Here is a 27,825-nt window from a genome sequence, read left to right as displayed (position 1 = left end):
TGTTTCCCGTAAAGCACAGTTAAGTTCAGAGATGACGTAAAGTTCTGAGAAAGACTTACTAGAGTTGATATTTCAGATCGAGACGAAAGAAAGAAAAAAAACTCAATCTCGAGTAACGTCGCAATTCAGCTATTTAAAATGTGCTTATCTCACAAAACAGACCATTGTCACGATGAGTCTTGCACTAACTGTCACAGAGGATGACCTCTGTATATCGCGTCCTAACACCAACTAACTTGCTCCTTCCCTGTCAAACAGTTTTCTTTCAGAGGAAACAACACGATTTTCAAAGGCTCGCTCCTGACCTACCCAAAATTCAATGTATAGTCCCTTTTCGCGGACCCTAATGGTTTTGTCGCCAAAATGTCTGGGTAGTACACTTTCATGTAATCTTTCATTTATTCTTAGATTATTATTGCTTGTCATCTATACTGAGTTTGACCACTGGATAGAGGAAATACTAAGCTTTAAAACGGTGTATCATACACTTTGTTATTCAAATGTTAAATACTTGTTTTCGTATTGTTTTCCCCGGCGTCACTGTACATTTTCTTTGTAAACAATCTTCCTTGCCGAACCAGTCCATGTGCATTTGTTTACATCGCCAGAGTACTCTAGCGGTGATCTCTCGCAACCTCCACACACACATTTGTTCATGGTTTTTCATTTTTTTTCACAATAATTATCATGAATCAACAATATATTCTATATTACATTGTACCTAATATTCCTCTGATAATATTTACATAGGATTCCAGCAGTGACATTCCATTTAGAATTAATAATCAATAAATATACACATATCGGCTGCTATGACATTCACGGTACTGCGTATCGCTGTCGTCTCAATTACAGCAATGTCAACACCAAGCACAGTAAAGTAATAAGCTTTTGTTTTAAAGTTAAGGTAACAACGAAAAATCTTTTCTGACCAAAATTACATCTTATCTTACATTTCTACAATTCTAAATATGTAATAATGCTAAGATATGACTGCATTCATAATTTTCAATGGGGGGAAAGCCCACTCGCAGGAAGAGCAGAAGCTCTTCCTTGTCGAAACCGCGTTTTGAAGAAAAAAAAATATAGGATAGTTTTCTGGCGGGATCCAACCCAAGCTATCGAAGTTTCTAGTGTGAAAAATGGTCACTTGAAGAAAATCTAACGCCTTATTGTTCCCAAGAATTCTAACCCACTTGCTAAAATATCTGAGCAGAAATATACAAAGGTAATGGGATAGGATCTATGTCGCCAGGCCACTATCTGCAGCAACGTTAGCAACTCTGCTCACTTCTACCTAACTAAGTTAGAAGTATGATTTAAATATATGACCTAGATAAAATTTCTCTCATATCACAATTCTTCTTTAACTTTAGATAGCAATCCTGGGTGCACGTACACAGCTTTTAACTGCTACGGAACATTTTCTGTTTTTTTTTTTTTTTTTAAACTCAGTGGTGCTTTTCCAAGTTAAGTTTTCTTTCCTACATATATTTTTATATTCCAAATGACAATGTTTAATTCACCTATTTTATATACTAATTAACCTAACTAACTTATATATTCTTAATTAACCTATAGATATGTAAATTATTCTAATATTATGCAAAAATTTCGCTTGAAATTAACATAAAAATTCTAAATAGAACATAGCTATATGTGTGCCTCCTATAAACATAACCCGATTCAAGGTATTTAGAGCAAAGTTTTGTTTTAATTACAACAGGTGTCGCCACTGATAAGCGTGTTGAAATGGGAACCGATCAAAACCCCCACAGCCAAAACACCCACACTCAAGAAATGTCAAAACGCCCACACAAACGGTCATAACCCCCACACAAATGGACAAATCTCCCAAACACACGAACGGTCATAACCCCCACACTGGTAATCGGTCATAACCTCCAACGGTCATAACTCCCACACAAATGGACAAAACAGCCACACATAGCAACGGTCACAATCCCCACATAAATGGACAAAACTCCCACACGGACAAAAACCTCACACAAATGGACAAAATTCCCACATGCAGAAATTGTCACAACTGCCACACAAATGGACAAAACCCCCACACAATCGGTCAAATCTCCCACACTCTGAAATGATCCTGGTTGTATTTCTTGCCCTTGTACTTTTTAATAATATTTTTTATTCCACTTAAACTGATGTTGCAACTATTCTTCTTGCACTGTTTTGTAATGACAGAAACACTAAAGTGGGCGTCTTAAAGAGCCGCAACAAAGACGTGCAATCACGATAATTTCAGAGTGTGGGGGATTTGTCCGATTGTGTGGGGTTTTTGTCCATTTGTGTGGCAGTTGTGACAATTTCTGCATGTGGGGGTTTTGTCCATTTGTGTGGGGGTTTTGTCCATTTATGTGGGGATTGTGACCGTTGCTATGTGTGGCTGTTTTGTCCATTTGTGTGGGAGTTTTGACCGATTTTGTGGGCGTTTTGACATTTCTTGAGTGTGGGAGTTTTGGCTGTGGGGGTTTTGACCGTTCGTGCGTTTGGGGGATTTGTCCATTTGTGTGGGAGTTATGACCGATCGTGTGGGCGTTTTGACATTTCTTGAGTGTGGGGGTTTTGACCTAGACCCGTTGAAATAGCAAAATAGGTATCTTCGAAATGAAATGAAATTTTTCAGTTCAACGTCCCACGATTATGCCTTTTAAGCTAAGGGAGACGGATGATTAAGGCAAGTAAATGATGATAGAATATTTGGTAGAATTAAAATGTGGAAGAAAAAGGAAGTACCTCTAGAAAACCCACGGATCCGATGTTGTCCACCACAAACTTACTTGGCTGGGGATCGAATCAGGGACCAGGGGTAACCACTCTACCACTGAGCCACAGTGTCCCCACTCTCTTCGAAATTAATACAGTTTTAAGCTATTTCTTCTTCAAAACCACTCAAATGTTACCTACTAAGTAAAGGAAGTTACGAAGAGGTTTATTTCACACAGTAGCGTGATTTCAGGTTTTGAAATGAAAAGGAAATTTATAAGCTTTATTTCCTATGGTTATGCTGGTTAAGCTAAAGGAGCCGATGACGAGAAATGAATGAGATAGTGGAATGAAGAAAGTGGGAGGAAACGGGAGAGTCCCTAGAAAATCCACACACATGGTATTTGTCTACCACAAATTTCACTTGGCGCGAGCTAGGATCGAATCAAGGACTCCATAAACCTTAGGTGAACGTTCTACCCCTGAGCCACCGCGGCCCCCGATTTCAGGTTTTGTTTTGAGGGCGGGGGTACATGGACTTTCACGTTTTACTATTGATTAAGATGTATATAGATTTCAAACTCAGGGAAGGGGGGGGGCAATTGCCTTCACTGATCTCAAATAACCTCCCTGATTTATATTTTGGTAATTTCTAAATCTACGGATTTTCTCTTCTTATATTTGTGACGACACAATTACAATCGGTTTGATCAACCATTGTTCAATTCATACATACATAGATACAATGTATTCCCCCGTTAAGAGAAACAGCAGTTTCAAATACCAAATATTAAACTTCCTCTTTCGTTACATCTTTTTTTTTATTATTCTTCTTCTATATGAAGGTACGTCCGAATGCTCCTACTTAGTGCTATATGTATATAAAATAAGATTTTGTTAAGACAATCACTAAAGAATAATATTCATGACCAGTATGAACGGCTATAAAGAATATGCACTTAGTTTGTTTTCTGTCATTTCAATGTTGCCAATTACTAAAATTTCTTGATTAGTGAAAGTTATTAAATATGTACCTAAACATGAATACTCCAAGGCCTTCTTACCTGATGGATTTTAGTCAGAATTTAAGTCTCATTATTTATCCAGACTGCCTTTTCATCTGGATTTAATTTTAGTTTCTCAGTTCCGATGATATAAAATTCACAGATAAGTCTTTTTAGTGACAAAGATGTTTTATGTACTACATTGAGTGCTCACTGAATTGCGACTACTACCTAATATTTTGTTGGTCCATCTTTTGCTCAGATGAGGCCTCAGATGAGGACGTGCATGGATTCTTGTATTTGCTGATATATTTTCACGGGGATCTGATAGTATATATTTCTGATGGCATCCCACAGATGTCGATGCAGGAGTCATGGTGCGAAGAGCTCGTTCCACAACATCCCACAAATATTCTATAGGATTAAGGTCTGGTGAGTTGGGGTCAATTCACATGCTTCTTGTAATGTTCCTTAGCCAAGCAAGAACACTCCTGGTTAGGTGGCATTGTTGTCCTGGAAAATACCATCTCCGTGTAGGTAGGAGTTTTGCATTGTAGGGTGTAGGTCATCCCCTAACACCTGCAGATACACAAGGATGTCACACTGTGCTCTATACACACCAACGGCCCAGTCCATGCCAATAGAAGCATCCCCAAACCATACAGCCGCCCCAACTTGCCTGTAAAGTACGAGGGATCCATAGCTTTGTACTGTTGGCACCACACGTGCACATACCCGTTCGAGGGGAGTAGCACAAACCATGGTTTATAGGACCAACACACTATTTTCCAATCATCCACGTCCAATTAGGGTGTTCCTATGCCGAAGGGCGACGAAGTCGGTGGTGACGAATGAGGTACCCACTATCATGCCCTATTGGAATGCAAATAAATCCTGCGCACATCCCATTATAACAATGTGCTATCTGCCAACATGTAACCTCGAGTGTGTTCTTTCTCTGCAATACTACCAGCCGGGGTGGGAATGTAATCAGCTCGCAGGGGTGGTCGTAATTCAATGAGCACTCAGTGTACATGCACTACATAAAACATACTACTGTTACATCAACTGTGTAACAGTTGATTCCTTATGTAGGCATTCCTAACATGTTATATCATCCTGGTGTCTATATATCTTTTCGTCATGCCTATGTATATGAGTTGACAGTCGCGGATCACTCTGTAAACACCTGAATATTCTTCTTCATCCACAAAATAACTTTTATAGCCATTTTAATACTTTTCTAGACTTCTTCGAAATTTAAATGTTACTTAGAAGCCTTACAGGATGCCCCATAATTATGTATCTGATGTTTCAAAGACTGTGGTGAAGAAACTAGCAACATAACTTGAACATAAACACATTACTCTCATACCTTTCCTTACAAGAATTTTAATTTTTGTTCTCCATGGCATGGTCCACCAATGCATCATCCAAATCGATACCTGCCTGAAGACGAAGAGGAACGTTGTCACAAGCAGCTTAACAGACCCGTACTGATACCCTATGGAACTCTTCTGTGATAGCTTCCTGTAGTTCAGCCGAATTGCGTATGTGATGTTAAGGATGATTTACAGGGACAAGTTTTGCCGATAGATGTCACTACAGTCTTCGTATCTCTCTCATGTATTTTTTACCTTTCACGAAAATTCACGATTTTTCTTACAAATTTCAACCTAGAGACTCTAAAGTTTTAGAGAAGGAACTTCATAACCGATCGAAGGCAACAATCCACGTCGATTTTTTTTATTTAGAATTTTGTTCATTCTTGAAACTGTTATATTGTTAAAGGTTTGGATATTCATTTCAACAATCAAGCCATTTAAACAATGAAGAAAATTCTGAATAAAAAATCGGCACGGATTCTTGTCTTCGATATGTTATGAAGTTCCTTCTCTTAAAATTAGAAGTTTCTAAGTTGAAATTTCTAAGACAAATCGTGAATTTTCGTGGAAGGTAAGAAATGAATGAGAGAGATACGAAGACTGTAGTGACATCTATCGGCAAAACTTGTCTCTTCACACCAACATTAATACACTTTATCCTTTAAAACACCCCATAAAAAGAAGTCCGGTAGTGTAATCGAGAGATCGAGCTGGCCACTCCATAGACCTATGTCGACCGATATTCAGAGGTTCGGGAATGTTTCGTTCAGCCCCACCACCCTGTCTGGCAAACACTAACGGTTCTAAGTCCAGTGACCGTTAACCTCACTCTCAAGCTACACAGTGTTACCATATCGAAATTTTTTTGCCCAAAATTGCAAATGCATCTACATAATTATGGAACACCCTATACACATCTTTCTGCTACTTTTTGTAATTTGTTAGAAAGTCAAAGCCGTAGCAGAAATGATCCAATGGTTATAAGATTGATTATTTATTTTGACAGTTTCTGCCCAGAAATACTGTACATTTACCTAGAGGCAGATCCAAGATGCTCTATAGAAGTTGTAAAGTTCACTCAGATAATCTAATCAGTAAAATGGTGGCACGACACATTATTTAGCTAAATAGGGCAGGAATGTAGGAAATCACTAGGTAACTTGTAGATAAAACTATATTTATATTTAGATAATTAATTCGACGAAAAAGTACTTTGTATTTTACTTTTATTTAACAAGTAGTTCTTTGTACAATATTGTTTATATCTTGTAATATAAAGTAAATTAACAAGTAATAATAAATTATTAATTACATCATTGTAGCATTTATCTTACATTATTCTTTATTAATGCTGCAGGTTGAGATCATATAATATCAAGAATACAGTGTGATTGACTGTTAAAAGGTTATTTATGTATTACAAGTAATACTTTCATTGGAATATACAGAGTGGAATTTTCAGGGAGGATGAAGAATAATTTCCTTTCTTTCGATGTTTTCATTTCTTTCACGAATTATTTTTTTTAAATAAAAAGTCGTCCTTAGAGGTATTATATAAGATAGGAACTACCATATTTACCAACGTATAAGACGCACTAAATTTCCTGTACTTAAGTTCGAGAAAAAGCAATTTCACTGCATATTATATCTATATATCTACTTATATCTAAATCTACATCTATATCTTTATGCAACTACAACGTCAAAAATTATTCGCAACGTAGCTTTAACTTTTCTTACATTATTCCTGACCTCTGTCTTCGTTTATTTTATTGTTATGCTGTTGTGGTCATGTTGTGAAAGTTTGATCCTAATTCCTCCATTTGTTATTCTTTTGTTGCAGATAAATCATGGCCGCTCCATTAGAAGTTTGCGCCAAAGAGGAAGAACGAGCAGCGATTCGGTTTTTGTGGCCGGAAGGCGTCGGGACCCGTGTCTACGAATGGATTGAAACATTCAAAACTGGTCGCACAAGTGTTACGCACGAGGAAGTAGCCCAGACGACCATCTACGGCCACAAATGATAAGAATATCGAGCGTGCACATGATATGGTTCTGTTAGACAGACAAGTAACTATTGATGAAGTATGGCACATTGTCTAGAAATTAATCATGGTTCTGCATACGAAATCATCCACAACAGACTTGAGTTTCATGAAGTTACGTTCCTCTTTAGTGCAAACTTCTAATGGAGCGGCCATGATCTATCTGCAACCAAAAAGAAAAAAAAATAGAGGAATTAGGATCAAACTTTCACAGCATGACCACAACAGCATAACAATAAAAGAAACGAAGACAGTCAGGTCAGTATGAACAATGTAAGGGAAGTCATAGCTATATTGCGGACAGGGACGTACGCAGGAATTTATTTCGGGAGGGGTCCAAAGCTTTTCGGGGGGTCCAAACACAATTTCAGGCTAAATTATATTAAAAATTGTAAAGTGGCTCCTAAAATTAAACTAAATTTACAAAAAAGTCCGGATTTTGGGGGGTGGACCCTCAGGACCCACCCCCGCGGATAATTTTTACTTACCCTCGTAACTCTCTCTCTGTCTATATATATATATATATATATATATATATATATATATATATATATATATATATATATGTTTAATGTACAGTGACATTTTAGCAAAGAACAGATATAGAGTTACCAATGATTAACTAAATATAGAATCGCACGGACGTCTGGAAATGTCTACAGTGTATGCGCATGCAGGGAAAAGCATACATATTGTGAAATGGTAAATAGAGTGATTGTTTTTAAATTGCATTTACTGAATCAGTGAACTGTACTCAACTGGAATACTGTTGTACAGCGTAAGCAAGCAAAGAAGATATTAAAGCATTGAGAATTAGAGAAAGCTACTCAAATTGAGATGACCAAAATCTCTGTATCGGCTATAAGATGTGTCTCATTTTTTGGACTTCATCTGCATGAAAAATAGTGCGTCTAATATGTAGGCAAATATGATATTTTATTTTGATTTGCACTAACACACAAGCATGCATTACTTTATTACTATTCTTCACCTAAAAAATTAAAAAAATATATCACATTGTTCTATGTCGTATATGTTGTATACAACTCAAATCAGAAGATAACATTATAATATTTGAGACTATAAACTTTCTTTCATATTTCTGAGCTCATAGTAAAAATACCGAAAATTCTTCCCATTCTAGTTCATTGTACTCCCTATGCTGTAGACTGTTATATTCTAGACATTTTGGCATGCGCTTTTCAGCTGAAAATAACAAGTCCAAAGAAAGTATTACCACTCTATTTAGCAGCAAATATTATGGTACGTGGTACATTTTCCATTTTAACTTTTTTTCTTGGTTTTACAGTTACTTTGTAGAATGTAAAATGGAGTGATTTCTTTTTCTCGAAATGTCTCGTGAACTTGTATTGGAATAAAGTTTAGTTGTTCAATTTACAGATATGTTCACAATAGAAAGCTTGGCCTTTCATGACAGTATTTACATAGATTTTCTTCACATCCAGGAAAACATGCAAAATAGAAAAGGTTTTGTTGTGGAATTGGCACGAAAAAAAAATCTGGTATAACAAAGGGAATCATTCTTCCATAGTTCTGTCTTAAAAAAGTTTTTTTAAAAAGAGCCTACCATACTAAAAATAATACAAAATTTACCATTTTTCTTTTGCTTGTTTATTCATAAGTGGAAAGAGATAATGAAATGCAACTTACCACGGTCATAGATAATGTTATTCTACAACAGAAAATATGAGCCTGAAGAATTTTCAGTGTTGCCACCCATAGAAATTACAATGTTGCCAGAATAACATTTCCCTCAAAATCTAACTTAAGGTGGCTTCTGGAGAAACGAACTCAACATCATTTGATTACGTATCATGTTGTTTTGGTATCCTGTGAACTACTTTCTAAATAACATTATTATTTAATTTTAATAACTGTATATTAATACTATTTTGTTTATTGCAAACTAAATACAACTATTATTTAAAAAGTAGTTCACGGGGAAATGTTATTCTGGCAACACTGTAATTTCTATGGGTGGCAACACTGAAAATTTTTCATTCATATTTTCTGTTGTAGAATAATATTATCTAGCATCGTGGTAAGTTACATTTCATTATCTAATTTCAGTTATGAATAAACAAGCAAAAGAAAAATGGTAAATTTTGTATTATTTTTAGTATGGCAGGCTCTTAAGAGACCTCATCCCAGCGAAATTAAAATACCGCTAATTTTACAGTAATTATGTGATATCTTCAGATAGATGGAAGATAATTGAAAAGTGGAACAAGAGCGGTAAAATTAGCTGTATTTTAATTTCGGCTGGATGAGGCCTCTTAAGAGAAATCTTACATTCTTTCAAGATAGTGATGGGATATTCATCATACGGTTATATGAACTCAGGAAACGACTTCTACCTTCATAAGCATTTTACAATAAGTCGTTAAGTTTTTCTGATTCACAATTCTGTGTTTGGTGTATGCCCACCAAAACTAAAATTTGAATTTATCTGTTCGTTATAATCTCCTGAATAGTCACTAGTTGAGTCTGCTTCGTGTACTTCAACCTCAGGAGTCTGATATCCTGACGTTTCACCTTCGAGATCAGCTAACGGATTTCGGCTGCCTCTTCTGGCTGACGTCGTCGGTCCATTGGGGTAATAACTCTCCTCCTTGGTTGTTGTACCTTGCTCAAATTCTGGATTGTCCTCGACGCCCACAAGATCAGAATCATCACTGCCCTCGCTGAAAATAAATAAATAAATAAAACTTGGTATTAATGAAGATTTAGAGGAAAGCCACGGATATGGAGTCTTTGACATTATTAAGTTTCGTTACAAGCTTGTTACAAAAATTACCAAATGAAATGAATTATTTAGGTTTTACGTCCCACGGTTATGCCGGCTAGGCTAAAGGAGGCGGTGATGATAAGAAATGAAGGTAATGGTGGAATGAAGAAAGTGGGAGGAAACGGAAGAACCCCGTGAAAACTCACACACGCACGGTGTTTATTCATCACAAAGTTCACTTGATACGAGCTGAGATCGAACCAAGGACCCCCATGCACCGGAGAAAAAATGACCAGGTGGCACTGGCACGTGTATATCACGTCAAGAAGTTTGGTTTGTATAGTGTGACATTTTTTTCAATCATTATTGAAACTAGAAATGGTACTAATTTATGTCACTTCTAGTTTTGGTAGAAGATTAGAGTGGAGATGGAATATGTTCTCCGAACGCTTAATTGATTTCAGAAAACCGCTTCTCTCTATCTATTACGGTTTTTATTCTATTGGGATCAACGTTGAAAACGGAAGTGGTTGATTTTTACAGCTTCCGGTCTGAATAGAAGATTAAGGGAGAAGATGGTATCTATTCTTAGAACGCTTAATCGATTATAAAAATCACTTCTGGCTATCTGTTATAATTTTTGCTCTATATAGATCAATATTGAAACCGGAAGTTGTATGAATTTCTAGCATTTCCGGATTTAGTACAGTGTTAGTGATGAAAATGTAATGTATTCTTAAGATGTTTAATTGATTTCAGAAAACCACTTCTCTATATATATGAACGTTTTTATTCTATAGCGATCAACATTAGAACCGGAAATCGTTAATTTCAGCCACTTCCGGTTGGACATCGGCTCCAAAACCGAATTCAGTTAATAAATTTTGACTTTTGATCTCTATATTCTGACCAAACTTGATGATGATTGATCAAGTAGTTCTTGAGATATTCTTGTCTCCAGAACGGACGGACAGGATAAATGTATAAAGGAGTTTAAGCCAGGGCCGGATCTACGGGGGGGAGGGGGGCAATTCGGGGCATTTGCCCCGGGGCAAGCTAGTTGAAAGCATGTAGGGGGCGCCATTTCGAGGCAAGATTAACGCTGGCAAGTTTGGCCGTATGGACGATGATGGGATGGTTAGAGGAATGAAGAAAGTGGGAGGAAATCTGAGCTGAAAAATATTCTCGCAGCATTTGATGAAATTATAAGCACTTCCTCTAATTCAGAAGTCAAATCAGTTGCCAAAAACTTAATAAAACCAATCAAGGATCTGAAATTTGTAATTAATTTAGTATTTTGGGACTCAGTTTTGCATGAAATAAATGGAGTTAACAAAGAAATACAGAATAAGCAAAGAAATACATCAGAAAAAAAAATGTTCCTTGGGCGCACATTTAGTATTCGGAAGGGCTCATATTTTCACGCGGTACTACTCTATTTATTATTATATATTATTATAGACTTATTATTTTAGTCTTCCGGATGTCAGTGTTTCTCTAGAAACATGTCTGGAAGGAACACTGAGAATAAGGATTTGATTTTGCAAAGGTCTCTTGATTTGTTATCTCATCTTTTGAACATAATCTCCAGGTTTAGAATTATGGATTTGACAGATGGCTGTCGGAAGCGAAGGTTACTGTTAATTTGATCGATGTAGAAGATCAGTTCAGAGAAAAGTGTATCTTGAAGAGAATGTCAGGAGAGGATGAAGCAAGACTTTTTAGTGAAGAGGATCGCCTTAGACAATCTTTCTTCAGAATTCTTGACCTCTTACGGGAAGAACTCAAATAAGTAAACAAGGACTTCAACTTTCTGAGAGAAAGCTTATTGTGTGAAATGTCTTCGGAGGACCTGAAAAAATCGTACGCGGATCTCACTTTGAAATAGCAAGACAATTTGAATGCTGGAGAATTATGTGTAGAAGTTGAGTCTTAATGACCAAGCTGTTGTATTCTTGCCGGACCTCAAGAAGTCCACCCCAAGGAACATACTCGACATCGACATGATTACCGAAAATGGTCTTCAAAGTGTCTGTCCAAACGCCTCAGTGGCTCTTACAATTTTTCTGATCCTTCTATGTAGTGTGGCAACTTGTGAAAGAAGTTTCATTAAACTAAAACAATTTATATTCATCCATGGGACAAGAAAGGCTCTCAGAGTTGCGAACATTACTTATAGAGAACAAAGTTGCTCAATCAATATGATCTTATGAAAAACTTATTGAGGACTTTGCATAAAAGAAAGTCAAAAAACTATTTTCGTGAGCGCATGTTACAAAAGGAGAAAGGAACTATATAAATACTGTTATTAATAGATACTATAAATAAAAGTATATGTTCTATGTATTTATTGTTACATATTAATGGATGTGAAACGTGTATAACTATCTACCTTAAACTTAAGCATAGTACTAGAAGAATTATTTACACACAGGTGGAAGGCCCACACATAGAGTGAAGCCAATTTACACATGCGAGGAAAAGGCAATATAGACACGCGAAAAGCCAATATATATATATGAGAAACACCAATATCACTTGAGAAAAATCAATATACATAATTATCTATGTACAGGTGGAAGGCCCGCACATAAACTAAAGCCAAGCATACAACTGAAAAGCCAATGTACACACACAGGAGGAATCATATGAAATTACAATATTTAAATGCAGTGTGCGAATGGCAAACTAACATGGACATTTATTACATATGATATTTCTATACTGTAGAAACAACTTTTACTATATACAACTTTACTTTTTATAAAATTCAAACTAATACGAGGTGCATATCAAAAGTACATACGATTTTACTGTTGCTCAAAACCTAATAAGGCTAAATTAATATAATTAAACCACAATTAACTTAAGAATTTAAAGCTTAACTGTGCAAAATTTCAAGTTTCTAACTGCGTTCATTTGTGATATATTCATCTGTGAAAGAAAACTTTTTTTCGTTTTATATATACTGACCTGAAATGACGGAGGTGCCTAATGGTGATTGTATCTACATATTGTGAAAAGGTATCCATATTCATCAACGAGTTGAAGGAAGTATGTGGGGATTGTACTTGTGGAAATGTGTGCGGGAATTTGCCGAAGGGGTGGGGGAGGTTTTTAACTGAAGATCTACCAAGGATTAGAAGCCCAATTTTAGCAACTACCTCAAATACCTCAAAAACCATTGCTCCTGTTGAGGTCTAGTTATGGAATACAGAGGACTAACAGTTGAGAACATATTTATAAGACTCTCATTGTATCGTGGGAAGAATTTTGACACACAATATGAAGTTGTCAAGGTTGGTTTAAGTTAGAGTGACAAGTAGGTAAAGAGAAACTGATCTTCCGGAGAAAAAGGCTTTTTACAGGATAAGAACATCGACTATCCATTCTGCTCTCAAGAACTATTCTCTGTATGTTTTGAAAACTGAAGGATTCACAGTCAGTCAGAAGTTTTCAGTCCAGAAGAACTCTTGGAAGATATATTTTCCAGTGTCTAAAACATATCCAACAAAAGGATTTCTCAGAAGTTTTTGATAGTGAGATACAAAGATTGTTATAGTGTATAGAAGGGGACGGGAATTGTGTTGAAAACTGACAGAAAACTCTGACTTCTGAGTTATGAGAACTTATTGAAAACTTTCGGAGTTACGGGAAAACGGCACATACTTTTGATGTGCACCTCGTACAAAGTTGAACTTTTCCAATGCATCTTCCATCTTCCTCGCCTTCTCAACTTCTTGTCCCTACTTATTTCTTTGTATCGCTGCTTTAAGTGTAAAGGCGCTATTCAATGTTATACATCATCAGCCACTTGAACATGTCGGCTTGAGACCTTCGCTTATAGCTAAGCCTCTGGGATTTGTTTGTCCTACGTAAATATAATCAATTAGTTATTGTGATAATTTCAGATTGTAAAACGTATAGTTTATTTTATATTTCTTATCTCGGTGTAAGATAAGATACTAATACTAGTACCCACCTGACAGCATCGAAATCCCTTATCTCTTCTTTACCCCAAACTGGATTTGAACCTTCAACAGCATGTAAATTCGTATTAGGAACAGCAGCTCCAAGTCTATTAAGACCTGAATCTTGTGATCCAAATTTTGTTGTACTCATTGCGATCAGCCTTTTGTTTAAACTGGAAAACATACATAAAAGAAATAACATATAAAATGTGCTAAATTTCTAGATAAAAAGGGGAAGAGAATTAATATCTAAAATTAGATATTATGTTGTAACGCGAATTTAAATGAAATACGACGGTAAAAGGAACATCTCTAGAATGAAGAGGTTTCCAGTTCGATCTCATATCATATAGCTTCAGGGTTTTCTAGAAATTTTTCAGTTCTCTATCACTCTTTATTTCACCTATTTTACCAGTATGATTTCCTTTTATTAATTAATCATACATCTCCTTTACAGAACATTCAGGGTAGAAAACTGAAAGAACTATACTTAAAAGATCTATAAATTAAACTGACAGAATCGTGTTTGCCATAAATTATAATAAAACCTAGAATTCGATTTAACCTTCGGGCGCTCGTGTGGGCAGCCTACACATCATCCTATCAGAAAAGCTTACAGGGGTGGTATTTAGTGTCTTCTTAGAAAAATACGCATCTGATCCCAATGATATGGGTTAATGTGTTTAGTTGAGATATATACGTATGTGTGGTTTTCGATTGGATTAACATCTTGAGTCGAAATAATTATTAAAAAGATAAGGGCGGTGACAATGTCATCACGCAAGCATCGATATAACGTGACTACACGTGATCGCCCGAAGGTTAATGTGAAGTTGATCGATGTGTATTCGAAATATGTATTTACGTCATGGTATGGACAGGGCCGTTTTTAACCTCACCGGCGCCCTAGGCACTTCAAATTGTTACTTCCTCCATTATTTCCAGAGCACCCCCATCCAAAAGTTAGTACCTCGCCAGTTTTGGTTCGGGAGGGATTTTCCCTTAACTCTCCTACTCTTTTCCTTTTCTTTGTTTATGCTCTTTGGAGAGTCTTCCCATTATCCACCACCTATGGACCCGCCGTGTCTCGGACTGGCAACCAGCAGTCGTAAAGGAAGGATGGTGGCATGGTTTAGCCAATCTTGTTCATTTCTGATAACCAAGTAGCTCAACCGGAACGCAAATGACGTTTTCTGCATCAATGTATTTTCATTTTTTCTTTTTTCGCCCTCAATTTTTGCGCCCCAAAATGTTTTGCGCCCTAGGCATGTACCTAGCGTGCCTAAGCGGAAAAGTGGCCCTGGGTATGGATGATAGTAATTGAGTGGAAACGCATTAAATTCTGTTCGTTTCTAGAAGAATAAAGGTAATTGAGATACACAACCAGTGAGTTTTGGATTCAAGGTAGTTGCTTGTATGTTGTCTTAGTAGCGTCTAATTATTTGCATAATTCCAACATACTAGTTCCATAACAGTAATAAATGCAGCATGAGATGCCTTTATTCAAGAAATAGGAGTAATATAGTTTAATGAGTTGATTCGCACCTTTTACTGTGATAAATCTTGTATCACACTATGCATCAATACTAAATGGCTAAGGAAGTTTTAAAATATGTGAACTACTGTTTCCAATTCAATGATTGCTGTACGGGTAAGGTAACTTGCAATATATGCCTATATAGGCAATCTCATAGTTACGTAAATTTGTACTTACATACGAAATTTCCGATATAAGTACAATTTACGATCGATACTTCCATCTGAAGTAAGTAGTAGTATTAAATTTCTAAATTCTATTTTGAGAGCCATTTAGTAAACTATCTGCATACTATTGTAGGGAAAATATATCCCATGGCGGTATTGCCATATTTGTCAAAGAGGACTTTCGTATCAAAATTCTAAGGAATACCCTTACATTGAACGTTGAGAAAACTTTCGAGTCTGTAGCACTTGAATTTTGCGATCATAATTTAATACTTATCTGTCTCTATCGCACGCCAGACAGTAATGTCAATGACTTTTTGAATAAATTAGAAAGGCTTATATCAGAATTCTCGTCCTCTAAAAAGTCGTTAGTAATTTGTGGTGATATTAATATTGATTTTTTACTAAATAATAGCAAAGAAAAAGAAGATCTCATTTCCCTCTGCACATCATTTAATCTGAAACCTATCGTAAATACTCCTACCAGAATAGGCAAAACAAGAATCTCTGCTCTTGACCAAATTATAATTCCACGTGATTATTTCGTATCTCATGTTGATGTACTAAACCTAGGCTATTCTGATCATAATGCTCATAATCTTTATTTTTACACAGAAATAATTAATAAGAATACAAACGTGGGCGTTGAATGGTACGAACGGCGTTCATTTACACCCACTAACGTGGCATATTTCAGATATTTGTTGAAAACTGAGTCGTGGGAAGATGTTTATATTGAATGTAATGTTAACGACCAATTTAATTCCTTTTTATGTATATTTACTCATTATTTTAATATTGCTTTTCCTAAACAAAAATTTGAAATAAATAAATCGGTAAATGTCAGTTCGAAGTGGAAGACTTCTGGAATAAAGGTTTCTCTAGAAAAAATGCGCTATTTACATCAACTATCCCGACGGTGCCGTACTACCGTGTTTAAACGATACCACAAAATGTACAGGCGAGTTTTACATAAGGTCATAAAACAGGCAAAAATGTTAGAGAATGATACTTACATTGGGAAAGCTTCCAATAAAATGAAAGCTACATGGCAAATTATTCGGAAAGAATCTGGGGAACGAAAACCCTCCTCTAAGATAACTAGCGTTTCTTGTCAAAATAAAATTATTAAAAATCCGACTGAAATTGCAAATGCTTTTAACGATTACTTCACGAATGAAGTGGAAAAGCTTATCACTAATAACGTGAACAATAAACTATCTAGCAAACAATACGTTAGTAGACATAACGATATTTTCGAAAAATCATTGTTCTTGCACCCAGTAACTAGTCAGGAAATCTTAAATACTACACTGAAAATGACAAATAAGAGTTCTTCAGGATATGATGAAGTTCCTGATAAAATTCTAAAGCAATGCTCTTATGAAATTGCTGATATCTTATGCTTAATAGTAAATAACTCATTTAGTAGTGGCGTTTTTCCTGAGGCATTGAAGCTAGCAGTTGTTAAGCCCTTATATAAAAGTGGCAAGAAAGATCTTACCTCGAACTATAGACCAATATCATGTCTGTCTACCTTCTCTAAACTTTTTGAAAAACTTATGTATATAAGACTAGTTAGCTTTCTAAATAATTTTAACTTAATATCTCCTGCTCAAAATGGCTTTAGATCAAATAAGTCTACTGAAACTGCTCTTTACTCCTTTCTCTATTCTGCTTTAAATTCAATAAACGCTAAGAAATATACAACCGGCATATTTCTTGATCTTAGCAAAGCTTTCGATACAATTTATCATCAAATTTTACTTAAAAAATTGCAAGATTATGGTATTAGGGGAAATGCTTATGAGTGGTTTAAATCGTATATATCCAACAGAAGGCAAACTGTTGAAATTAACTGTCAAACTCGAGACACTCAGGGAGTAAGCAAATGTTATTCAGATACCAAAGAGTTAAAATTTGGAGTTCCTCAAGGTTCCATCTTAGGCCCTATTCTATTTTTAATATATATAAATGATTTGCCACAATGTTTAGATTCTGCTAAAATTGTTCTATATGCTGACGATACAAATATATTAGTAACTGGAGAAACTTACGTTGAGTTATGTAATGCAGTAGATTCCACCATGTCTGCCGTCAGTGACTGGATGGATAGAAATAAACTAATACTAAACACAACAAAGTCTTCGTGCATGTGCTTTCATGTAGCAAAAAACGAGATAAGAAAACGCCCTTGTGTAACAATTAACGGCAAAACGTTGAATTACGTCTCGGATATCAAATTTCTTGGTCTTTGGGTGTCAGATGCATTATATTGGAAAATTCACATTCAAAAATTATCTAGTAAATTGGCTCAAACCTGTTACATGTTAAAGCTTTTACGAAATAGTGTCAGTCAACATGTTCTGTTCACAACTTATTTTGGACTTTTTCATTCTAAATTGAAATATGGTATTATATTCTGGGGATCTACTGCACTGCTAAATTCCATATTCGTTTTACAAAAGAGAGCTTTAAGGTTTATGACCGGCAGTAAACCTCGAACTTCTTGTAAACCTCTATTTAAATTTCTTGAAATCTTACCTCTTCCATGTTTATATATATATGAACTTCTAAAATTTGTAAGAAAAGATATACAGATAGACAAGCAGCTTTCGGTTGAACTCAGATATTCATATGCATAATACAAGACAAGCGTCTGACCTTCATGTGGAGTCCTCACGTTTAAAAGTACATAAGAATAGTACATTTCTTATGGCAGTGAATATTTATAACAAGCTTCCTTCCATTTTAAAAAACAAAACATCTGGTTTCAATAAAGCAGTCAAGTCGTACCTACTCGAGCACTATTTCTATTCTGTAGAAGAATATCTCGCCTGTAGTAAATAATGTTTAAAGTATCTATATTTTGTATATCTATAATGTAAGGTTTTATTAACTGTTATGTTGTTTTATATCGCTGTATGTAAATTAGAATAATGAAAAATTATACCGTTTTTTTTTTTTTTTTTTTTTACATAAATTCACACTATTTTAATATTGCATGTAGATTTAAATCTATACATATGTACAGATTCAGTGTTCTTATGACGTGTCCAACACATACGTTCACGTTGTGAACAATTTGTATGAAAAAGGATGAAAATAAATACAATACAATACAATACAATCCAGTGAGTGAAGCCTGAACTTCGTGCTACTTTAGCAACGCTGCAGTTGTATAAACTGTACGAATAACAGTGCGGTAAGCTGTGGCGATTAGGTAATTAATTATTATTGAACTGTTACCGGTACTAATTAGTTATATTTTATTTTTGTCATAGACATTGCGCAAATATAAAGTTCTATACACTATTTATAAAGTACAGAGTGTATCAAAAAGGACGGTATCAACTTTGAAAACTAATATTGATTTATTAAGTTAGTTTATAGACATGGTTTTCGTTTTGGTGTCATTTTGTATTAAAATACATTAAATTCTTTTACCTTATACCTAAAGAGGTTCAATGTAGCTTCCATTGGTGATGTGACACACATCTCATCTGAAGTCTCACTTGCTCTAGAACGTCTTTAGACGTGCGGAAACGACCTGAAGATTTGTTGTGTCTTACCTAACATTCAGTTTCAATAAAATACTTACGCCACTGATAAAAAGTATGGGAGAATTTTTGCCATACTTTGTACGAAAATTACAATGTCATACTTTGTACAAAAATTACATGTCATACTTTGTACGAAAATTACATGTCATACTTTGCACGAAAATTACATGTCATACTTTGCACGAAAATTACATGTCATACTTTGTACGAAAATTACGTTGCACAGTTGTCGTAAACTTGGATTCTTCAAAGCAAAACACACAGCTAGCACGCTCGGTACCAGTAAAGGCAGCCATTTTTGCTCCAACTGCCGCTAGCGTTTGCGGTGGCTTGTTTCTGAACTAGTGTACTACGTGAGTCAAAATTTGATGACGTATTTTGCTACAAAATGACACCAAAACCATGTCTGTAAGATAATCGAATCAATCAATATGAGTTTTCAAAGTTAAGTCCTTTTTGATTATGTAATTGAGTCTTAACATTGTAGTATTGCGATAGTTTTTTTACGAATTTTTCCATATGTGTTTGCGACAAATGGTAAAAATTTGACTTACGTAAATTTCGATTTACGCAAAAGCAGTCCTGAAACAATCTATTTACGAAAGTCAAGGACTGTTTGTACATTTTAAGTTGATATTATTTATATTATTGATATTATTATATTTGTGGATTGCCTTTGCTATTACCTAATCAAAGTATTTGTTGTTTCTAACATATGCAACAACAAATTGTCGTTATAATATTAAGCATAAAATTGTCGTTATAATATTATCTAAGTAAAATAAAATGCCCGAGACTTACCTTCTTACTTTGATAAAGAAAGCGGCTACAAGAACCAGAACCATTACTACCATTACCACAGAGATAACAATAAGTACTATTTGAAGTAATCCTTCATTACTGGTTTCTTCTGATCGCTTTTGAATGATCACAGTGAGGAAATTCAATTTTTCTTTCGCGAATTCTGTTTTCAAATTAGTAATCATTATAGGGGATGCAACATAGCTGAAAAAAATAAATAAATAAATAAAAGTTTAATAGCACTGATATAGTTGCAGTTTTATTTCCTATTTTTCAGTGTTAGGAGAAGATAGCTTTATTTCTCCAACTTAGCAATATCTACTACCACTACTTATTTGCTAGTAGCGGAATGTCTTGGGTATTTCCTTGTTAGCAAGGGCTAATTAATTAACCTCCTGTACCAGTGAAAGAAATAGATTTATTATAAAATATTTTACAATTCATCTTAAGCAAATGGATAAATATTAATCCGTGACTGACTTTAGTTTGTTACAATACGATTGATTCCACATGAAATGATTGAAAACAACAGTAAATATTTTTAAAAGATCGCTATTGATGAAGATGAGTGTCCCTATTGAAAATTTCAGAGTTTTTTTTTTTTTTTTAATATATTGGCATTCATCAAAGTGAAAAATTAATATTTGAAGTCAATGGTGTTCTAGAATTGAAAATGTATGATACATGTACTTAATATTACAACAAAAAAATAATTACTTAAGAGTAATTATGATATTATGACCTCATGAACAATTACCTACAAAACTTATCTGCTCATTGTCGGCTCAAGTCGGACTTAACGCCTCAAAATCAACCAACTGTTGGTTAATATTGGCATGTCCAAAGCGTAAGTATTTAGCAATTATTATGATGAAATATTAAATAAAATGGCACTTACTCTTCTATATTTTTACCATCTTCCAGGTTATTATCTTTTAGGAAATAAGTGACAACAGTATTCAAGGTTTCATTTTGTTCATCTGGTTTCACAGCGTCCACAGAGCAACTATATCCCAACATCTCAGAGAAGACTCTCTCTATCTGAAATAGAACAAAATATATGCACATTACACAGTGGTGCCCCCCCCCCTTATGTCCATGACGCACCCCCCCAATTGTCTATCCGTAGGTATTCTTTCATGAAAAAAATCTTTTCGGTTAATTTTTACACACCCTCAAACATATTTATATAGATTTTTACCCCCCTCAAATATTTCAATGACGCAGTTTGCGTCATAGCCCCCCTTTGTGAACATCCCTGCATTACATTAACAGCAAGAATATAATATTATTATACACGTTTACGGGGATAGATTTGCCTCACGATAAGATACATACCAATCGATATAACTCAATGAATTGAACAAAATGATATGGCGTAGTAATCTTATGCGTAGTTTTCGAGAAATCGAGAAAACAATTACTTTTTGTAAATCTTAAAAAATAATGCTGTATGACAAGCACGTCAGATGTTAAAATGGAACTGATATGGAAATATATACATTAAAATCAAGTGAAATTCATACTTAAGTATATACAATAATAATCAACTGATACTGAAGTATATACATTAATAATTAAGTGAAACTTTTTTTTTATACCGAAGTATACACATTGAGAATCAAATGAAACTGTTACCGAAGTATATACCTTAATCAACTGAAACTTATATTGTAATATATTTATGGAAAGTTTGCAAGGATATACTTCAATATCAGTTTTATGGAAAGCATGTAAGCATATGCTTTAATATCAGTCTTATGGAAAGCTTGTAAGGATATACCTCAGTATCAGTTTTATAAAAAGCTCGTAAGGATATACTTCAATATCAGTTTTATGGAAAGCATGTAAGCATATGCTTTAATATCAGTCTTATGGAAAGCTTGTAAGGATATATCTCAGTATCAGTTTTATAGAAATCTCGTAAGGATATACTTCAATATCAGTTTTATGGAAAGCATGTAAGCATATGCTTTAATATCAATCTTATGGAAAGCTTGTAAGGATATACCTCAGTATCAGTTTTATAGAAAGCTCGTAAGGATATACTTCAATATCAGTTTTATGGAAAGCATGTAAGCATATGCTTTAATATCAATCTTATGGAAAGCTTGTAAGGATATACCTCAGTATCAGTTTTATAGAAAGCTCGTAAGGATATACTTCAATATCAGTTTTATGGAAAGCATGTAAGCATATGCTTTAATATCAGTCTTATGGAAAGCTTGTAAGGATATACCTCAGTATCAGTTTTATAGAAATCTCGTAAGGATATACTTCAATATCAGTTTTATGGAAAGCATGTAAGCATATGCTTTAATATCAGTCTTATGGAAAGCTTGTAAGGATATACCTCAGTATCAGTTTTATAGAAAGCTCGTAAGGATATACTTCAATATCAGTTTTATAGAAAGTTTGTAAGGCTATACTTCAATATCAGTTTTATGGATAGCATGTAAGATTATATTTTAGTATCAGTTTTATAGAAAGCTTGTAAGGCTATACTTCAATATCAGTTTTATGGAAAGCGTGTAAGAATATATTTCAGTATCAGTTTTTATAGAAAGCTTGTAAGGCTATACTTCAATATCAGTTTTATGGAAAGCGTGTAAGGATATACTTCAATATCAGTTTTATGGAAAGCTCGTAAGGATATACTTCAATATCAGTTTTATAGAAAGCTTGTAAGGATATACTTCAATATCCGTTTTATGGAAAGCATGTAAGCATATGCTTTAATATCAGTCTTATGGAAAGCTTGTAAGGATATACCTCAGTATCAGTTTTATAGAAAGCTCGTAAGGATATACTTCAATATCAGTTTTATGGAAAGCATGTAAGCATATGCTTTAATATCAGTCTTATGGAAAGCTTGTAAGGATATACCTCAGTATCAGTTTTATAGAAAGCTCGTAAGGATATACTTCAATATCAGTTTTATGGAAAGCATGTAAGCATATGCTTTAATATCAGTCTTATGGAATGCTTGTAAGGATATTCCTCAGTATCAGTTTTTAGAAAGTTCGTAAGGATATACTTCAATATCAGTTTTATAGAAAGTTTGTAAGTCTATACTTCAATATTAGTTTTATGGAAAGCATGTAAGATTATATTTCAGTATCAGTTTTATAGAAAGCTTGTAAGGCTATACTTCAATATTAGTTTTATGGAAAGTGTGTAAGAATAAAATTCAGTATCAGTTTTTATGGAAAGCTTGTAAGGCTATACTTCAATATCAGTTTTATGGAAAGCGTGTAAGGATATATTTCAGTATCAGTTTTATAGAAAGCTTGTAAGGATATACTTCAATATTAGTTTTATGGAAAGCGTGTAAGGATATATTTCAGTATCAGTTTTATGGAAAGCTTGTAAGCATATACTTCAATATCAATTTTACAGAAAGCTTGTAAGGCTATACTTCAATATCAGTTTTATGAAAAACTTGTAAGAATATACTTCAGTAACAGATTCATATTAATAGATGGCGCGGTTATCGTACAACATGTATATTTATGTCTATAAAAACTCAATTTTCTCGAAAGCTCATGTAGTTTGGATTCCACTTTAATCAGTAGGTCCACGTCTCATATAGCCTCGCTGCTTAACGGGACGTTAAACTCACAATCAACTCTATGTTCTCGAAAATTACACATGAAGGTTTACACTGATATCATTATGTTCAGCTGGATGAGATATATCGATTGGTATATATCTTTTTGCTAATAACATAATAAAATTAAAATTTATTTACTTACCTTTTCCTATTTATAGAAACGTAATTCTCGACATATTGTCAATGCTATGTACCTATTTTTTAACGCTTCTTCAGCAACGCAGAATGACACTTATGATATTAGCAGTTTACGAGCGGAAAAAATAAATATAAAAACGCGAGTTAATTTTGATAAAACTGAGTCAGTGAAAAACGAAAACTTGTTTAACAACTGTTTAAAATGTACAATCTTGTTGGAAAAAAGTCTTGGCCATTCACCTTGCTTTAAAAGGGCATATTCTGACATTTACACTAGAGAAATTAAAATATTTTGGGTCTACATAAATATTTCAAACGACTAAAGTATATCCATTTGTTTTTTAATTCGAACTATGGGTTGCAGTGCAGAAGTTTCCACAGAAAGATGGATGGCCAGGTATTTTTTTAAACAAGGCTGCACATCTAAGAGAGATCTACGCAGACGATCATACCGGTATTAATTTATTTCCAATTCAGCTACTTGAATATACACAAAAATATAATAATATACTTTTATCTAGTTTCTAAAGTTAGTAGACATGAAAATATATGTCTTTATCTTCTAACAGAAAAATAAAGTAAGTGAGAGGAGATTTTAATATCATATTGTAACATAATAAACCAAAGATTTTTAGGAATGAATAGAAGTTTCTTGACATTAGTATCTGGTTGAACGAATAATTATTATTAAATCATTTCAACATACTTTGATATCTTCTTCAGTAATCTGTAATGTTTGGTGTATACTGAAGTGGTACTTCACATTCTTTCGTGAGGTTTGAGTTGCAGAAAATTTTTTTCATGAGAAAATTGGCTAAAATGCACAAAATAATCGTTAGATTTTCTGAAATTTCTCTGTAAACTTGTTAGTGGTCATTTATATCTTATTAACTTCTCTTTGATAGTCCAATAAAGAGTAATAATAAGTCTGGTATATAACTAACCGATGGATTACTGAAGAAGATATCAGAGTATGTTGAAATTATTTGATAATAATTCAATTAATCGAACGCTAAAGCTAACAAATTTCTATTCATTTACTCAATATTTATCCTATGGCATCCATAAGTTGAAAAAAAAAATTCCATATTATTTTTAAAATGTAACCTTAATTACAAGTACAAACTTCAATTTAAAACTTCAAAATAGTTTATTAGATTATTTATAGACACCCACCCACCCATATATATATATATATATATATATATATATATATATATATATATATATATATATATATGTGTGAACTGCTATTAATCTAACTTAAATCTAAAAAGAAAGCTTACTGTTAATGTCCTTGTGTTCAACTCATCCCATTTGTTTCCAAATGCAAATTGCACTCGATAATTATCATTTATCACAAACACTGTTACATTAGCTGTACTTGTATGTGTTCCTTCACCTGAACAAAGAAATAAATAAAACAAACAAGTAAATATGATTAAAAAAAGTTCGAAGCTAAGTTAAAATACTTATACTAGATTTACCGAACTTTCTTTCAAAACTATCTTCTAAAGAAGGATTTTGCATCCGTAGCAAAATCAGAATCCTATCGAAAATGTAGGCTACATGAAGAAAGGTTAAAAGCAGAAAAGGAAAGAAAAATGTAACAGGAAGAAGGAAAAGAATCATTCTCAGTGAATCTGTGTGTGGGGGGGGGAGGAAAGGGGTTATTTGTTTCTTTCCTGGCAAACTTATCTTTTGTATCCATCAGGACTCCTTCGACTTTATGTAACTGGTCAGCGGAGTTTTCTTATTAGTTCCACTTTTACAAGATGTCGGCTTTCTTTATAATAGACTATAGTCAATTATCCGCTTCGCTGGGTTAATCCTTAGAATCCCGGAAAATAATACTGACGAACTGTCAAACATAGTCCTGGGGTCCATTGGACCCCACTAGGAGTCCCAGGGTTAAAATAAGAGAAATTAGTAATAGATTCGTTAGTTTGTTACTTTTTACTATTCCTGAAGCGCTCTCAAATAAATAAAAATAAATAAAACATAATGAGTAATCAGAAAATACTAAGTAATCTATACAAATAAAAATTAAATATTACTATTGTGGACTGAATTTGGATTTAAACGGCATTGGAAGTGTCACTGTTCATCTCAGTGATCCTGAAAACTATGAATTTGGCATTGATATAGGTAATTTTCGATCATTTTTATACATCTCCTCCTCCTTCTCACCCAAGTTACGGAGATGAATTTGGATTTAAACGGCATTGAAAGTATCACTGTTCATCTCAGCGACCCCGAAAACTATGGATTCGACACTAATATCAGTCATTTTCGATCACTTATATATATATATAGATCGCAAGAGCACGTGAACCACCACATATTGTACACTGTTTGTTGCTCATTAAGATATTTAATAATATTAGAATATTATTATATTGTTGTTTCGTTTCTACTCTCAGCTTGCTTTATTCCTTGCGTATATGCATTCCATCATTACACCACGTTTGCAACGGAGCAGAGAGCGTGATAGATTGCTCTGTGTGTAGTACAGAAGAGAAACGTAGGCAGCTGAGGGGAGGAATTGCGGTCTCCTGACCTTCAAATCAAGATTTGAACGAGCAGCGTTGACAGCTGTTGTTGACTTATTTCCAGTAATGTGGCGCTTTAAACAGAATCAAAGAATGAACTTCTGCAATTTAAGAGACAAGAATATGGTAGTATATCTTTCTATCAGTTACCTACATTTCTTTTCATCTCAATTTCTTGTAATGAAAAAAAAAAAAAAAAAACTAATGGAACAAACAAAATCACGTCTTTCCGAGGTCGTACTGAGGGGTATGGGAGGTTTAGAACCCTTTCTCAGAGATTCTTAAGTTAACGCAGAACAAACTAAAATTTTAATTTATTTTCAAGATTTATTTTTAAATACATATAATCTCTGATTTTTCTTTAGGCTACGGTTTACCTGCCTAAAAAAACTGAAAGCTTGTAAGAAAAGCCAATAGCTTATCAAAAGATAACTATAGTTAGTAACATTGTTACAATGGTAAAATCCTACCTTCTGTATTGTGGGAACCCGAAGTAACGTACGTTCAGCTGTAACACTTCGCTGTAAAATAAACGCGGGCGGAAAGGTTTTTATTTGGGGGGGGGGGAGATTCGTAACTTACTTCGGAGATTGTACTTTATGCGCAGAAATATTATTCTCTCAGTGTATTTCAAAGTAGCAAAAGTGAAAACGTGTTGTGTGGTGGTATACTGATTGACTTATAAATGTGTTTGCTAGTATTTATTATTTCTTTTCCATAGTTTGCATCAGCTATGTAATGCTAGAATTTTTGGTAGGTATACACTCGACCGTTTTCAAAACTATAGCTTATATCCATCCTTCTACCTCCATTACATCACACAATTAAAGTACATATAAGCTGATATATATATATATATATATATATATATATATATATATGGACTTATTCCGTATATTCCCGTATACCCTTCTCGATAGGTTTATAGTATTAGATTTTCTAAAATACTTTCTCAATACTAGTGGACCGAAGGCCTATTCGATACGGAAGCATTTTTTAGATTTCTTGTAAGAAAAATCATGTCATTACCCTATTTTGTAGAGGATTCTGTTGAGTGATTGCAAACTACTGTATATTTTTTAGTGCACTGACGAATTGTGAAAGTTTAGAAAAAAAGTTAGAACATAATCGACCGGTGAAAACTATACTGTGTCGAAATTTCAAAGTTAATTTAAAATAATAAATGGCGGATAGATTATGAAATGAAAATATCATTGTTTTGCTTTTCTCGCGTCTTATATGAAGAAAATTAGCAGTGGACCTGAATTGTGTAATATATTTGAGACATCTCATTGAAAAAGTAAAGACGTATGAGAATTGTAATAAACACATTATAATTATGCTTAATTTAACTAGTGTGAGCACCAGGGGCGCACCAACACCGAGAATCTACCGGGTTTGAATCCCTCTTCAAAACTTCTTAAATCGACATACGTTTGCACATTTTCATAATAAAACTATAATTGATTAGCAGAGAAATGACTGATGTAGTCTAAAGATCTCATATTGCATTTTATCTGTACTGTTTCTTTTCTATAAAAAAATCTAATTCTATATTTTTTCTTAGAAT

At 34.1% G+C, this 27,825-nt stretch overlaps 1 protein-coding gene across 1 annotated transcript in view; it reads right to left on the bottom strand.

Annotated features, from left to right (window-relative positions):
• Nucleotides 1-9,149: 9,149 nt before the first annotated feature.
• The window catches only part of LOC145661881 (cadherin-AgCad1-like), a 233,881-nt gene continuing 215,205 nt past the window's right edge, over nt 9,150-27,825 (bottom strand). The window contains exons 25-29 of the mRNA XM_081727223.1: nt 24,990-25,105; nt 20,851-20,993; nt 19,953-20,156; nt 13,896-14,057; nt 9,150-9,869 (exon numbers count right to left, since the gene is read on the bottom strand). Of these exons, the coding sequence (XP_081583349.1) occupies nt 9,584-9,869; nt 13,896-14,057; nt 19,953-20,156; nt 20,851-20,993; nt 24,990-25,105 (911 nt within the window). The 3' untranslated portion in view covers nt 9,150-9,583. The remainder of the gene's footprint in view (nt 9,870-13,895; nt 14,058-19,952; nt 20,157-20,850; nt 20,994-24,989; nt 25,106-27,825) is intronic.

This window comes from Thermobia domestica, chromosome 10 (assembly GCF_964235325.1).
Source record: "Thermobia domestica chromosome 10, izTheDome1.hap1.1, whole genome shotgun sequence".
NCBI classification, from domain to species: Eukaryota; Metazoa; Arthropoda; class Insecta; order Zygentoma; family Lepismatidae; genus Thermobia; species Thermobia domestica.
The sequence above is the reverse complement of the archived record's forward strand: the minus strand, read 5'-3'. Positions and strand labels throughout refer to the sequence as shown.